A 16,786-nucleotide genomic window follows, 5' to 3' on the forward strand; every position below is an offset into this window, starting at 1 on the left:
TAAAACTCTGAGAGTGGTCCTTAGTTTCATCCCTATATCCTTTCTACCCCCTTTATATCTCTGAAACCATCCCTTTTTTCCCCTATTCTCATTAGGAATCCATTATGTCTTGCCTGGATTTCTGGGTAGACTCATAACTGGTCTCTTTGACATCAGCTTTCCCATCCTCTAATCCATGTTTCACGCCGCACTGTAAAAATTCAGGCCCACCCCGTTACTCTCCTGCTTAAACGTCTTTCAGTAGTTTGATTCCCTTCAGAATAAAGACCTAATGCTTTAGCATGACAGAGAAGGCCCACCTATTATCCAAGTTCTGACTATTTCTGAAGCACTTCTTGCCACTTTCACTCAATAGAGTCAAATTTAATTTTCTTACAATTCTACAAGCTCCACAGAAGAGTAGAAAATAGGTATTTGGGGTGTTTTGTTTTCTTCAGATAAATATTCAGAAGTGGGATTTCTGGATCATACAGTAGTTCTAATTTTTTTAAGGAACCTCCATACTGTTCTCCATAGTGGCCACACCCATTTACATTCCCACCAATAGTGCACCAGGATTCCCTTTTCTCTACATCCTTGCCCACACTTATTTCTTGTCTTTTTGATAACAGCCATTCTGACAGGTGTGAGGTGACACCTCACTGTAGTTTTGATTTGTTTTTCCCTGGTGATTAGTGATGTTGAGCATCTTTTCACGTAGTTGTTGGCCATCTGTATGTCTTCTTTGGAAAAATGTCTATTCAGATACTCTGCCTATTTTTAAATTAAATTGCTTGGTTTTCTGCTATTGGATTGCATGAGTTCTTTATATATTTTGGATATTCACCCTCTATCAGATACATGGTTTGCAAATACTCTCTCCCATTCAGTAGGCTGCTTTTTCATTTTGTTGATGGTTCCCTTTGCTGTGTAGCCCCTGCACAGTTTTATTTCCTCTGTAGATCCAACCAAACCTCACTGTGTAAGAGCCCCCACAGAAATCTCCTTATGATCCCTGGGGGTGGGTGTTCAGTAAGATTTTCCCCTTCACTCAACGGCACTGATGACACTTTTCCTGTGCCCTAGGTGTGTGCCTGAGTCTCCCAGGTGGCTGATCTCCCAGAACAAAGATGCTAAAGCCATGAAAATCATTAAGCACATAGCAAAGAAAAATGGAAAATCTCTGCCTCCCTCTCTTCAGGTGAGTCAGCAGCTGAAGTATCAAATCAGGGAACAGTGAAAAGGAAGATTTGGGAAAACCGTGCATTGTCGCAGTGGGGAGTGGCAGAAGGGGCCCACCCACCATGTGCAACAGGATATTTCTGGTGTACTAAGACTTGTGGTTCCCTGGTAGAATATTTTAAGCAGATGGAAAACAAAACTAAAGGAAGCCAAAAGTTTTAAAAGTCAAATGAGGAGCTTCTATCTTTTTCACATCTTGACCATGTTGCCCCTTAGGCCCCGGTATTCAAAGTCTTGTTTGCCTGCATGTCCATCAACATCCTCAGGGAGGGAGGTTTTCCCCAGAGGGAAGATTCTTCAAACACAAATAATTTCTTAGAATTTTTAAAATTTTGGATAGAAATTATCCCAAAATATTTTAAGCAACCCCTGCCTTCCTGAATAGAACAAATTACTGAAGTGTTCATTTTCTCTGCATTTAGTGTTTTGCCTTTAGCGGACCTCATCACCTTTAATTTAAACCTTTTCATCTGACAAGGCTTGGAAAAGAGAATATCAAGCTTATTAGGAATTTATACTGAAATAAGAGTAAGTCATTTCTGATGAGGCTCTAAGATGAGTGACCTGTAAGAATTTGAGATTGACGTGGCATTTAGAGTGAGGATTTGGGGGCTCAGAGCTCTTTTTCTTCGTCTCCTCTCTGGTTTCTGGGTGTTTGGAATATGTATTTTTTCCCATGAATGACAGGCATAGCACTGATTCTTGGATTTCAGATCCTCTCAGAAACTGGCCAGGGAATAAGGCACATGTGGGTCACTGTCTCGCTCAAGGTCAGAGTTCACGTGAGGGTGGTAAGTCTGGTCACTGCTGGTCTCCTGGAGACTTCTTCCCCTCGTTCCTGGATCTTTCACACAACATCATGTGTTGCTCCAGGAAGGAGACATAGGGGAGTGGGTCTCACAAGGGTTCTGCTTCCTGAACCCTGGAGATGAAATATCCCCTCCACCACCTACTGTGTCATCTAGAGTAGGGCTTCTCAATTCTGTGCACAGGATCACCTGGGGACCTTGTGAACATGCAGATTCGGGTTCCATCTGTCTGGGCTGGGGCCTGAGATCTTTCATTCTAACGAGCTCCAGGTGATTCCGTTGCTGGACTGAGTGCCAGGGTCCCAGATCACTCTCCTGACCTTTAGGCCACACACTGGTCTAGGTGTGCAGAAAGGGCGTGTCAATGACTTCAGCCCTCAGGGCCACTGGGCTGGGCCTTGATTTTACCCCACCTGCTTTACCAGCAGTATCCCTTTATATACGTGCATGAGTTACCTCACTTCTCTGTAGCCCAGCTTCCTCTTCTGTGAAATGGGGTGAAAATTGTAGACCTAACTTGTAGGGTAGTTGTAATGATTAAACAAGCTAATGTGTGTGAAGGGCTTAGCTAGTCCTGGGCACGTTAAAAGCACTAAGCAAGTGTAAGGCATTATGTTCCCTGAATGACCCTGGGATGCCATCATGAAATATACAAAGCTGTTCCTATTTTTTCTATTCTTAGAGCCCTGGATCTGATGAGGAAGTTGGTGAGAAGTTGAATCCTTCATTTCTTGACTTGGTCAGAACCCCTCAGATAAGGAAACACACTTTGATCTTGATGTACAACTGGTAAAGATTATTTTTTACTTCAAAATCCTTCCAAATTCTTTTAATCTGAATCATCCACATAAAGGGAGGGACAAAGAGTACCTTCAAAACATAGCCTGGGTCCAGTTAGCATCAACGGTGGATTGCAAGTAGGATCATTTATAGGTGGTTATCCTGAAATTATTTTTCTCAGGCAGATGTTGAAATCAGCTTACAGTCCCAACGCATAGATCACTACATTCTCAACCTTGGCTTTCCCTTAAGAATCCCCTGGGCTGGGCTTCCCTGGTGGCGCAGTGGTTGAGAGTCCGCCTGCCGATGCAGGGGACGTGGGTTCGTGCCCCGGTCCGGGAAGATCCCACATGCCGCAGAGTGGCTCGGCCCATGAGCCATGGCTGCTGAGCCTGTGCATCCAGAGCCTGTGCTCCACAATGGGAGAGGCCACAACAGTGAGAGGCCCACATACTGCAAAAAAAAAAAAAAAAAAAAGAAAGAAAGAAAGAATCACCTGGGAGATAGTAAAATGCCAAGGCCAGACCCCTCCCTGACAAGGATATGGATTTAATTGGTCAAGGGAAGGGCCCAGGAACCAATACTTTCAAAATCCTCCAGGTGATTCTAATATATAGCCAAACTGAGAACTATTGGTATAGATTAATTTTTTTCAATTGAAGTATAATTGATTTACAATATCGTGTTAGTTTCAGGTGTACAGCAGAGCAATTCAGTTATATATATGTGTATATATATACATGTACATGTATATATTCTTCTTCAGATTCTCTTCCTTTATAGGTTATTATAAAATATTGAGTACAGTCCCCTGTGCTATACAGTAGGTCCTTGTGGTATAGATTAATTGATGATGAGTGTACATTTCTCCTGATTGTACAAGGCCTTTTATTTTTCTTTTCTACCTGGAGAAAATAAATAAGTAAACTTCCCGAACAAGAATAAACCACAGGAACAGATGAATCGGTTTGCAGGGCAGAAATAGAGACACAGATGTAGAGAACAAATGTATGGATATCAGGGGGGGAAAGTGGCAGGGGGTGGTGGTGGTGTGATGAATTGGGAGTTTGGGATTGACATATATACACTAATAGGTATAAAATGGATAACTAATAAGAACCTGCTGTATAAAAAAATAAAACAAAATTCAAAAATTCAAAAAAAAAAGAAAAGAATAAACCACAGGAATAATCCACTGGCTCCACAATCCCATAGCAAGCCTGACCGTCCTCACCGCCTGCAGGCCGCTCCAGAGCCCTGTGCTGTGGGTCCCGCAACAGCCTCCTTTGCTGCAGCATGCTTCCCTTCAGCGGGCGGCATCACTGGGATGACTCACATCAGCCAAAGGAAGCTTCATGGTCACTGACAAAAGCAAAGCTCATCAGGAATTAATTTAGCAGCCTTCACGATATTGCATGTAAAATGCATCAGGGAAATTTGGCTTCATTATCCTTTCTTTTTCTGAGTAATTGTGATTCTTGCTAATCATCCTCATATTTTCCATTACAGACAACGAACATTTTTAGCCAACAAAACTAGATCAAAATGTTGCTGTATCACGTCAGAAGATAAATCACCAAAAGTGGGCCTGTACCCATTTGGGCATTTGGTACCCATTTGGTCTCCTGGGTTCCTAATATTTGGATTAAGTAGTCAATCCCTGTGATTTCGACTGCATTAGAAGACCACAAAGAGAAAAATAATTAACAACCACTAATAGCTTGATACAGTTTACTAAATAAATCACTCTAGTAAGACATTTCTTCTTGCCTTTCAATTTGGTCAAGGAATGTTAGCCTAATCCTTCCCCTTTCATGGTTCTGGGGTCACAGCCAGCCCCCGCAGTGGGTCAGATGGTGTTAAAGCAATGGAATAGAGGGAAAAGCCATCATAAGAGGACAAAAAAAGGTGACCTACAATCAACCTTTCTGTGACTTGCTCCTGGTGCCTGGCTTGACCTGAGCTCTCCTCTTTGCTCAGGTTCACGAGCTCTGTTCTCTACCAGGGCCTCATCATGTACATGGGCCTCGCCGGGAGCAACATCTACCTGGACTTCCTCTACTCTGCCCTGGTCGAATTCCCGGCCGCCTTCATCATCCTCGTCACAATTGACCGCGTGGGTCGCCGTCACCCATGGGCTGCCTCCAATATGGTGGCAGGGGCAGCCTGTTTAGCCTCGGTTTTTATCCCTGAGGGTAAGTGTCAGGCCAAGCTGGGGTCTTGTCTTCCAAGGCCCTGAGAAGAGGGGGTATTACAGCCCTTTGAGAGAAAGACCATGTCATTTAACATCCGAGTCAATCCGGAAAGAATGAACAAAATATCTGGGACCTTCCTGAGTGAACCCATATGGCAACTCTGCCTTTAAGAACAGTGGCACCCAGTGGTTGCCTGATGTAATATAATAACACCCAGTGGTTCTTTGATGTAATATAACAAGAGAGGCTAGGAGGACCCATGCCACAGGCCATCGAGCTGGCCCAGAGCAGGGGTTAGAAGACCACAAAGAGAAAAATGCTATTTTTGGGGGGTGTATGCTATTTCTTTTGGGGGACTTCTATAGACTAAAGTTGGTGCAACTTTGGAAGCTGGTATAATTGTGTGGTCATTAATCACTGGGGTCTAAAGTGAAGAGAGTATCAGGATTGTGTCCGAGGCTAAAACAAACAGACGTGGGGAGTTTTGCTGAATTGTCCTGAGTCTATAGAAGAACCGATTGTGCATTCTTGTCCCATTCTGGAGGGTGCACTTTCTCCTTGCAAATGCCCCTGGGGCACTGTTGGGAGACCAGGGAGTGAGCCCAGCATGTGTCAGTGGTGTGTTTTCCCCTTCAGATCTACGCTGGCTAAGAGTTACTGTCGCATGCTTGGGTAGAATGGGGATTACAATGGCCTATGAAATGGTCTGCCTGGTCAATGCGGAACTGTACCCCACATGCATCAGGTGAGCACATTCCCTTCAGCATGAAGAAAGCAGCTGGGACATTTGTTTACTGGTGAGAACGACCACAGGTGCTGGCAGAGGACACCGTACTTTTTTCTTCAATTTATTTTATTGAAGTACAGTTGATTTACAATGTTGTGTTAATTTCTACTGTACAACAAAGTGATTCAGTCATTATATATATATACATACACACATTCTTTTTCATATTCTTTTCCTTTATGGTTTATCACAGGATATTGAATCTAGTTCCCTGTGTCCCTGTGCTATACAGTAGGACCTTGTTGTTTATCCATCTTATATGTAATAGGTTGCATCTGCTAATCCCAAACTCCCAATCCAGCCCTCTCCTGCCACCCCCTCCCCCTTGGCAACTACAAGTCTGTTCTCTATGTCTGTGAGTCCTTTTCTGTTTTGTAGATAAGTTGATTTGTGTCATATTTTAGATTCCACGTATAAGTGGTATATATGGTATTTATCTTCCTCTTTCTGACTTACTTAGTATGATCATCTCTAGGGAGGACAGCTTACATTTCAAAATGCAGGGTAAGAGAGGTTGAGACCATTTCAAGGCAGTATGCAGGTCACACCTCACACTTACAGGATAGGGTAAAACACAGAAACCATGTGATAAGAACAGAAGCTGTTGAATTGCCAGAGAGGGATGACCAAAGGTCAACATGAGGGAGAGTAGCCCGAGCAGGACCATAGAACAGAGCTGGGGAGACAGTGATGAAAGTAAAAAATGAAAATTGTCCCCAACACCAATTAAAAATCTTCAAGAAAGTTCATATAAAACAAGTACAGCAGAATATGAATGGAATTATGTACCATGTATCATTTATGTGCATTGACAATAACATGTACACTTTCAGTTCACACACACGTTTCAATGATTTGGGGAAGTATTTATCTGGGGGCGTGTGGGAGATAACCACTGTCCTTTGATAAGTCAAAGGATGCATCAGTGTCCTGTGTTTCAGGAACCTTGGGGTCCTCGTCTGCTCTTCCATGTGTGACATCGGGGGCATCATCACGCCATTCCTGGTCTACCGGCTCACCCGCATCTGGCATGAGCTTCCACTGGTGGTGTTTGGTAAGGAATCCTCAGAGATGTCTTTGGATGAAAACCCACTTTTAAGGGGCCTCCATGTTTCTACCTCAAATCAAGTGCTATGTTTACAAGTCACTACTAGGTATGACTGGTAATTGAAGTGTAGGAACACCAGTATTACCAACGGTATTAGCAGCTGCCAACACCGAGTCTGGGAGCCCACGAGGACGTATGCCCACAGAGGTGCAAAGTCAAGGGAGACTGAGGTGGAGTTTCCCCTCAAGAAGACCCTTCTCTCCTCACTGATTTCCACCCCTTTGTCCAAGAGCTCACTCTTTCTGCCTCCTCTATGCCCGGGTGTAGAAAAGTACAAATGCTTTTACTTCATTACTTCAAAAAAGGCCGTTAAAATTTTGCAAAGGGCAATTTCAAAACCCAGGGGAAACAAAGACCAAGAAAATGCGTTAGAATAACAGAAACACCTGTGTGCGTGCTGGGCACCCCGGTCCTCAGATTCCTCGGCAATTAGACTTCAGGAGCATATGGGCACAGCACTTCCCTCTGACCCTGAAGGATGTACAGACACTGAGCCTGCCTCTCCCTGACCAGCCCACAGGAGAGAAGGCGAGGGACAAACCTAATTATCAGCACATGCTGAACGCGAAGTCTGCAGACTGTGAAAGGGGCTGGGAATCCTGGGCATTTCCGTTGTCTTTCCCCACAGTGGTAGACAGAGGTACAGGTCCTCTCCTTCTGTGCGTCCACGCAGACACGGCTCCAGAGCCATACACGTTAACACTCACCTTGTCAGTGTTAGCCCCAAGGTCTCGATGGACACATTTCAATCTTCTTTCAGACGCATTCTGAGTCTTTATTTATTTATTTATTTATTTATTTATAGCCCGAGCAGGACTATGCTGTGCTGGGTCTTCATTGCTGTGCGCGGGCTTTCTCTAGTTGTGGCGAGCGGGGTCTACTCTTCGTTGCGGTGCACGGGCTTCTCACTGCGGTGGCTTCTCTCATTGCGGAGCACGGACTCTAGGTGTGCGGGCTTCAGTAGTTGTGGCACATGGGCTCAGTAGTTGTGGCTCACGGGCTCTAGAGCGCAGGCTCAGTAGTTGTGGCATATGGGCTTAGTTGCTCCGTGGCATGTGGGATCTTCCCAGACCAGGGCTCAAACCCGTGTCCCCTGCATTGGCAGGCGGATTCTTAACCACTGCACCACCAGGGAAGTCCCTGAGTCTTTCTTTTAATTTGACAGAAATGTAACACTTTTCCCCATGGGCATACAAGACTTAATCTGGGGTGGGGGGGGGAAGGGAAAGCCCAGCCCGGATGCCCAGCAGGGGGTTAGCAGATGGTTCTCCCCTTAGTGTCATGCGTTGTCACACACAAGTGTCTCTGCTCATTCCCTTCTTCTCAAGGGATTTGTGAAGGGGAAATTTTCTACTGCCATAGATCTGCCAGCAACAGCTCCAAACCGTTGCTAGAACTCAGCCTTGAAAGAAACCCAGTGAATGTCTCCGCGTTCCAACTTAATAACAGGATGGCCCAGGTTGATAGAACACGAGCTCTTTATCCTGAAATGACCAGCGTGGCTGGCCCTGCTGGGAGGCACGTGGCCCAGATTCTTTCCTCCCTCAGCTCTGGCCAAGGGACCTGACCCCAGAGCCCCCTTTCCATCTTGGGGAAGCTCCCTCACACACCCTGGATCCTTCCTTCCATCCCGATCTTGCCCACTCCCTTAGATGGGCAGTGAGTGACGCATGGGTCAGCGGGACATTTCTGGGTAGAAAATAGTTACTTCATTAGTACATATTTGATTTCTCTTAGTACCATTTAACCAAAAAATTGCTAAGTCCAGACCCAGAGGATCCCCCCATACCCAGACCCTCCCTCGGACCTTGCCTTTCCATCGAAAGATAAAGGATTTTAACTGCATTTCAACATTGAAGTAAACTCAAAGACAATTCTCAATTTTATTTTGCTGGTAGTTTCCTTCTCTCACCAACTTTTAATAGCTAGCAGGAAGCAAAGCTAACAGTTTTACACTTTTTCTTTCTCTTTTCACACAATAATGGTGTGCCAATTGTGCTCTTGAAATAGCCCGAAATGGTCATCTAGAAGCCTGAAAACCAACAAATAAACACATTGGAAAATCATCATTGAAAGAGCACTGGAAAAATTGATAAGGGATATCCTAGTTAATTAGGCCTATCTTTGCAAATATATAGTACTAAATGGATGATAATTTCATTATCTAATATATTCTTCACAGTTCACTCACTGCAGAGAATCGAAGCCAGCTGAATATGTCTCTTGTTTGCATGAGTTACAACCAAGTGAATCTCTCGAGGTTTGGGGAGATCTTGAGTGGTTAACTATTTAGTTCATGCCATGTGTCAGGCACTCTTCTAAGCACTTAACAAATATGAATTCATTTCAGCCTCTAAACAAGTCTTTGTGGTGGAGATACCACCCCACTTTCTGTCGGGGAGTCTGGAGTATCAGGGGGATCATAGAACTTCTCAGGGCTCTGAGACCAGTACTCGGGGTGTCAGTACTAGACCCAGGTGCTCAGAGCTACAGCCGTTGCCCTGAACCACTGCACACTGGAGGCCCGTATTTCTGCCAGTTTTAAGCGTGCAAAAAGTGGAGTCCAGCAGGCATTTTTTGAAACCCCCCAGCTAGCAAAAGAACCCACATCCTATTTCCTGCATTCAATGACGGAAAAACATATAAAGATGTAACCGTAAATCCTAAAATCTTAATGGGAATTTAGAGGAACAAAAACACCAACATCTGCAAAAAATTACAGCTGGAGACAAAGGAAAAAAGGAATAAGAGAAATTTATCCAATACCTGAATCAGAACAGAAAGGCCTAGCTATCTGAAAAAGACTATATATATATCCATATATATATATGAATAACTTTGCTGTACACCTGAAACTAACACAACATTGTACATCAACTATACTTCAATTAAAAAAATAAAAAGCAAAAATAAATAAATAAAAATCCAATAAAAGGCCTGGCTATACTATTTAATGCTGTTATGAAATAATGCGTATTCATTACTCTTATTTGCTGGTAATGATCCAAGTTTCTGACTCATTTTCTTTACTGAGTGCTTTATATTGGCAGAGCTATATTCTTTCTTTTCTTAGCATTGGTTCTTTTTCAGAGTTATTTTCTGACTCCAAAGTATCTTAATATCATGGCAATGTCCTCTAGCCTAGAATAACCTTGACTCAAAATGTTAAGTATTTCATTTCCCTATAAGGAATTATAATCCAGCAGAGTTTGGAATGGGCAAAATATTTATGATGGGGAATAGGGCAGTCAGAGATAGCAAAGGAATCTGTAAGGAAATCAGCAAAAAAAAAAAACAACTTTTTTTTAAGAAATAAGGAGAAGTTTAATTATAGAGCCAGCATGGTTCAGTTCTGAATGTGACTTGCGTCTGTTGGTTTTCAGCTGTAGTTGGCCTGATTGCTGGAGGACTGGTGTTATTGCTCCCAGAGACCAAAGGGAAGACTTTGCCTGAGACCATTGAAGAAGCTGAAAACATGCAGAGGTAGGGAGCTGGGATTCCTAAATGAACTATTCAGTACACATTTTGGGAAAACTCTGGAGCCAGTTGTAAAGAAAGATGAGGTTGAATCTATACCTCACACCATACACTGAGATCAATTCAAATGAAATCAAAGACTAAAATGCACCAAAAAGGAAACACTAAAAGAATGAAGATACTATGGGAAAATACCTTTAGCCTTTCATAGTGAGGAAGGTCTTTAAAATTTGACCACAAATATCCAGGACCCATTAAAAGAAGTTTGCCTTCATAAAAATTTAAAATTCTATGTTGAAAAACTACCATAAACTTAAAAAATATAGCAAACTTAGGGAAAATATTCACTCCTTCATAAAGGGCTAATTTTCCGAATATGTAAAGAGGTCTAACAAATCCATAAGAGCAACCCCTCAACAGAAAAAAATGGGCAAAGGACTTGAACAGACAATTTAGTGAAAGAAAGAAAAAAACAGTTCCAAAATATATTAACATATGCCAAATCTCTTTCATAATAAGAGAAGTACAAAGTAACACCGCAGTAATAACCACTGAGATTGTTAAAGATCAAACTGCTTGGCAACATACAGGTGACCCTCGAACAATGCAGGGGTTAGGGGTGCCAACACCCTGTGCAGTCAAAATCCACATGTAACTTACAACTCCCCCAAACCTTAACTGCTAATAACCTGCTGTTGACCAGAAGCTTATAGATAACATAAATAGTTGATCAACACATATTTTGTATGTTATATGTATTACATACTGTATTCTTACAATAAAGTAAGCTAGAGAAAAGAAAATATTATGAAGAAAATCAAAAGGAAGAGAAAATACATTTACAGTAGTATACTGTATTTATCGATACTGTAAGCTTACATCGTCTGTTTATAGACAAATTGTCAGTACCTACATTAACATTGTCTTATAAGATACAAAACACTGTAGATGTTATATGTATTACTAACACTAGACATCAAAAATGAAAAGATAATGTAAAAAAGAAGTCCATATTTATTAACAGATATAGTGACTCAAGCATTGAAAATGAAGAAGCAGCAATATGATTGCTTTATGGTCGCCTAGTGTAATTGATAATACAATTGCTTTATGGCAGCCAAGCCTATGCACTAATGAATGAATTGATATAAAATGTTTATGTCATACAGTATTACAGTCATATTCATAATACAGTATTGGAAACATTGTTACATTTTTTAAAACACCACTTACCTGTGATGATAGACTGATATGCAGTTTCTCCAGTACGAGTGAGAAAGGCATGTTGTACGATAATGTAATTCTTTGAAACCAAAATTATGACACAGAAAATGAACACTTTAATTTTATATTAAATATCACTCACCTTATGCCTATGTAAGGATAGACTAATGTCTACATATACTTTATGCATTCATGACATGCTTAACTTTGTCTTAACTTTTTCAATATTTCTAGGCTACATGGTTCATCTGAGAGTTTTTTCAAATCATCACAAAATGCCAAAAAATTTTTCAATATATTTATTGAAAGTGGACCACATAAGCGGACCCATGCAGTTCAAACTTGTGTTGTTCAAGGGTCAGCTGTACCATGTTGGGAAAAGTTGTGGGGAAATAGGCAGTATCCTACATCACCAGTAGGAGTCAGATTTAAAACCTCTATGATGGGCAATATAACAATAGTATCAAAATTACAAATGTGCTTATCTTTTTACCTAGCAATTCCACACTTCTAGGAATTTGCGTGTGCAAAATGGTGTATGTACAGGGTTATTCATTCAAGCAGTATTTTTTATGTAATGAAAGATTGGGAACTTTCAATGCCCATCGATTGGGAGACCAGTTAGATAAATTATGGTACGTTGTTCAATAAAATACTCCTTAGTCATCAAGAAGAATGAGGCAGCTTGATATACACTGATAAGGAAATTCTCCTATGGGTATTATTAATGAAAAAAAAGTAAAACATAGAAAAGTATAGAGTCTATCATTTGTGTACAAAGAGCAAAAAGCATATATATTAAATATATATACAATTTACTTGTATCTCTGGAAGAATATGCATAACATTGATTGTCTCTGGAATTGGGAGGCTATGCGACATCAGTAGGAAGAAGACTTTGCAGTGTATTACTTTTTGTACTTTCTGAAAACATATGAATCTATTTAAAAAGTAACCTTAAAAAATCTAAATAAAGAGAATCACATAGGACACATTCCCCATGAATTTGTTTATGTGATATGCTTAGATATTATTGTTTATTTTAACCATATTCCATTTTTGGCACCATGAACTGAACTGAATTGTATCCATGCTACAAACCCTTCACATTTTGCATATTAAGCACTTGGGAAAGGTCACAGCAGAAGAATCACAGTGGTCTGAGGCTTTCCCTAGAACTTGGAAGAGGCTTTGAATTCAGCCAGATGTCATGCAGTGACAGCCCACAGGATACAAGGGTCTCAAGAGCTTTACTTGGCCCCCATATTTTTTAAAGTGGGAAATCCACATAAACTGAATTTCCAGGATCTGTTTTTTAAAAATCAGAGGATTGGGTAACACTGAACAGGCATTTCCTCCTGTTGACAATTTGCAGGAGCTGAGTGGTGACGGCTCAGCTCTAGAAGGGCCTGCTCGCTGGAGTCGGCCACAGACACGCATTCCCTACGTCCTGTGCCTAGGACACTTCTGTTTTCCGCCTGGCGAGTGTAGATATTTGAGTTTGAGATCCTTGACCTTGATCAACCAGCCCCCATAGACCCCATCTCAGTGCAGCTTGCCATGCACATGAGTGCCTTGCCTTGAGGACAGAGACTCTACCCCATTTACGGTCGTGTCCCTAGAGGTAAGCACAGAACCTGGCACACACAGAGCAGGTGCTCACCAAATGTGTGTGGAATAAATGGAGAGCTCCTTCTACAGCATCCCTAAGTGACGTTCCCCCAGGCTTTTCCCAGCCAGCTCCGGCGTCAGGAAGGCAGTAACATGTGATGGCGAGGAACAGGCCAGGTCTGATGCCGAAACCTGGCCTCTGTGCACCGACACCAAACTGAATCTCAGAGACAGAGTTTTGGGTGGAGTAGAAAAGAATAGCTTTATTGCAGGTGCCAAGCTAGGAGTCCAGGGCAGCTGGTGCTTAAAAGACCCGAACTCCCCGAAGGCTTTCAGGGAAAAGTTTATAAAGACAGGGTGAGGGTGGGGGTTTTATGGGGTGTGTGATCAGCTCATGGAATGGTATGTCATTCAATAAAGGACTCCAGCCATTCTGAGTGGTTGATGGTGGTGTAATCGGGAGTCAGCATCATCAACCTTCCGGCTCCAACCGGTCTGTGGTCTCCGTGCTTGTGGGCAGCATGCAGTTAACTTCTTCCACCTGGTGGGGGTTTCAGTATCTGCAAAACAGCTCAAAGGACACGGCTCAGAATAGTACCTATAGTCCTTAGGGAAGAAATAAATGTCCTTGACTTTGGCTACTGGCTAACATATTATTATTTTTTCTTGCTTGACTGTGTTTCTTTCTGCATTTTCTCACTTGTCTGATTAAATATATTCTTTGATAAAGTTCTTCTACAGACAAAAGGCAGGCAGAGGACATGAGTGGGAGTCTGTTCTGGGAAGACCTCATAGGGTCCCGCTGGGTTATAGGTCCTCACATTTCCTATCGTGTGGCCTTAACTCCTCTAGGCCTCAATTTTTCTTCTGTAACTGGGGACAACTGTTCCTACTCGTTGGATTTTGGTAATGATTAAATGAGGTAATACATGTAAAGTGCCTGGCCCTTAGTAAATGTCCGGTAACCACCGGGATTATTCATAGAAGTTTTCACAGCTGTTCTATAAAACAGGAAAATATGTACCCAGATGATTTATTGGAAATCAAATTTTTAAATATATGCCGAATGGTTTTTGAGATAGGGAAGTGCAGCTCAGTGATATACACTTACACCTCTACTTGAAAGAGCTTTCCGTTTTCATCAGGCTGGCTCAGAATAGGCTAAAGAGATATTTTAAAAGATTATTCGTGTTGTTAGTTTATATTCTCGCTAATTATGTGATCTACAGATACTTCTGTGAAGATTCGCACTTTCCTGTTTTCTGTATCACATCTAACCCAGTTCACTTTTCAAAGATAGAAGACAGACCTGTAAGGCTTGTGGCTTCTTTGTGAGAAGATGGGGGACTGAGGCAGAGGTGGGCAGAGACTCCCCTGCAGAGAAAGGTGAGGAGGGGCAGCCTGCAGTGGGCAGAGGCGGCCAGGAGGGGGCGCCCGACCGCAGTTGGCCCCTGGGGTCAGGCAGGCTCCCCGCTCAGGAGAATCGACCCAGGCAGAGCATCCCAGACACTGAGCGAGAGCGGAGAGAACAGGGAGGGCAGGAGTCCCACTACCACCCAAGTCATTCGGTCCCTGAGCCCATCCAAGGTACAAAGAGAGCTTTCTGGCTTACTAACATACACCTCATTTCACCCCTGCAGCCTGTTTCCTTTTCTGTAAAATGGGGTCACAGCAGCTAACACGTCCTAAGAGCTTTCACTAGTGCTTTGCAAGCCCTTTTCATGCATCACCTTATTTAATCCTTGCAACAATCTATGCAATAGGTAGTATTATTAACCCCATTTGACAACAGGAAAACACAACAGGGCAAGAGAGATTTGCCCAAAGTCAGTAAGTGACAAAGCAAAGTTCTCGTCCTGGAAGTCCAGGGCCCGGGCTCATGGACGTGCCTCAGCTCAGAGGGCTGGGTTCACCCAAGGTGCCCGTGCCGAGCTGTGCTCAGCTACCAGTCACTGTGGCTGCCGCTGCTGCTGCTGTTGACATGGAGACCCCGGGAGCTCGGCTGATGAGCGAGGGCCCCTGCACCTGGAGTCTGAGAGGACCAGTGACTTGGGTGAGCTTCTGCTCGTCTCCCCGTCTCAGATGGGTCCAGAGGCTGAGGCAAGACTAAGCGCCTCCGAGTCAGGGGGATTCTGTGAGGAGCTGGGCCCCAGGAGCAGCCCCACGCCAGATTTCAGTATTATCAACAGAAACATGTCAAGAGGGCTTGGCTGGGAACAGCAAAATGAAGAAAGCAGCATTTCTGCACTGAATGTCAGCAACATCCTGGTGTTCATAAAGACAAGATGACTGAGAAAAGCTGCAATTTGAACAAGTTTTTGAATTGTTTTTTTACTTATTTACTTTGACTGAAAAGTAAATAAGCTTTAATAAAAATAATTTCTCAAGTCTTATTTGCAGAACTGATGATAAGTGTCTATATTTTGCAGTCATCATTTTTAATTGATAGAAAATTAAATTTAGACATTTACCACATTCTCTATTATGGAGAGGGGTGAAACACCTTAAATAAGGAATGTAGGCCAGTCCCACTCCTGGGAGATACTTTTAGGTGTGACTCCATCCACGTTATCTATTCACCACGCTCTTGTCCATTTTCTTTTTGAGCATCACCACTGGGAACTCTCTGCAAGGCTGATCCTGGACTAAAGCTCATACCCATTTTTTGCTCCATTTATCTATTATCCACTTTATTTTGGTTTTCAGCTCCTCATAATCTCTTTCTCCCCTCTCCATTTTTGTTTTATTATTGCAGACCAAGAAAAAGCAAAGAAAATATGATTTACCTCCAAGTCAAGAAGCTAGACACTCCACTAAACTAAGAAGAGAGAGCTGCTCTGGTTTGCTTCGATTACACAAGGCCAGAATCAGAGATTTCCATTCTCATCCCGAAGCCCATACAATTCAACCTTACTTCTCTTCGAACACGGTTCCCTTCGATCAATAACCAAATGGAGTTTGTTGTACTACTGTATAAAATCTGCCTATGGGACGAGGTCCCGCAATCTTCCCTTGCTTATACACTTTCAATGACCTCATCTTACGTAGGTAGCCTAAGAGGGAATGCCTGTACTCCCCTGGACCAGATATTTCCAAGGTACACGCTAGAATGTCCCAAGGGGAGAAGTAAAAAGTCTGTCTAGGAAAGAGGTAGCTGACACATGAAAAGAATGTCAAGATTTTGTAACTTATATCAGCAGAAATCTGGCTAAGGGTTTAGGAATGAATTGTAATGATACGAGGCCCAGGAGGATGAAACATAATAATGGATCGGGTCAAATTTATTGACATGAGTGCTCTAAACCAAGATTCTAGATTTAGTGTGCTGGCCAGAGCATCTAGCATTAGTCCCAGCAGTTAGCAGAACAACATGAGAAAAGATATAAGAGAGTTATTTCCATAATTTGAAATAAGTTGGACTTCTTAGGCAAGAACAGAATCCAAGAGCCATAAAGTGAATGATTGATTGATCAATGTGACTACACAAAACAAGGCTAAATTCAATGAGGCTAGCTGTATAACACACACCCCAAAAATAAATTTAATGGATGAATGACAGGTTTGGGAACATATT

At 42.6% G+C, this 16,786-nt stretch overlaps 1 protein-coding gene across 1 annotated transcript in view; it reads left to right on the forward strand.

Moving 5' to 3' along the window:
* Window positions 1-16,034, forward strand: part of LOC309811036 (solute carrier family 22 member 2-like) — a gene marked incomplete at both ends in the record, with an annotated part of 28,051 nt that extends 12,017 nt beyond the window's left edge. The window contains 7 exons of the mRNA XM_082633513.1: window positions 1,066-1,180; window positions 2,713-2,819; window positions 4,791-5,005; window positions 5,642-5,750; window positions 6,734-6,846; window positions 10,284-10,383; window positions 15,968-16,034. Of these exons, the coding sequence (XP_082489639.1) occupies window positions 1,066-1,180; window positions 2,713-2,819; window positions 4,791-5,005; window positions 5,642-5,750; window positions 6,734-6,846; window positions 10,284-10,383; window positions 15,968-16,034 (826 nt within the window). The remainder of the gene's footprint in view (window positions 1-1,065; window positions 1,181-2,712; window positions 2,820-4,790; window positions 5,006-5,641; window positions 5,751-6,733; window positions 6,847-10,283; window positions 10,384-15,967) is intronic.
* Window positions 16,035-16,786: the final 752 nt, after the last annotated feature.

This window comes from Mesoplodon mirus (assembly GCF_964341445.2).
Source record: "Mesoplodon mirus genome assembly, chromosome: 10".
Taxonomy (NCBI): Eukaryota; Metazoa; Chordata; class Mammalia; order Artiodactyla; family Ziphiidae; genus Mesoplodon; species Mesoplodon mirus.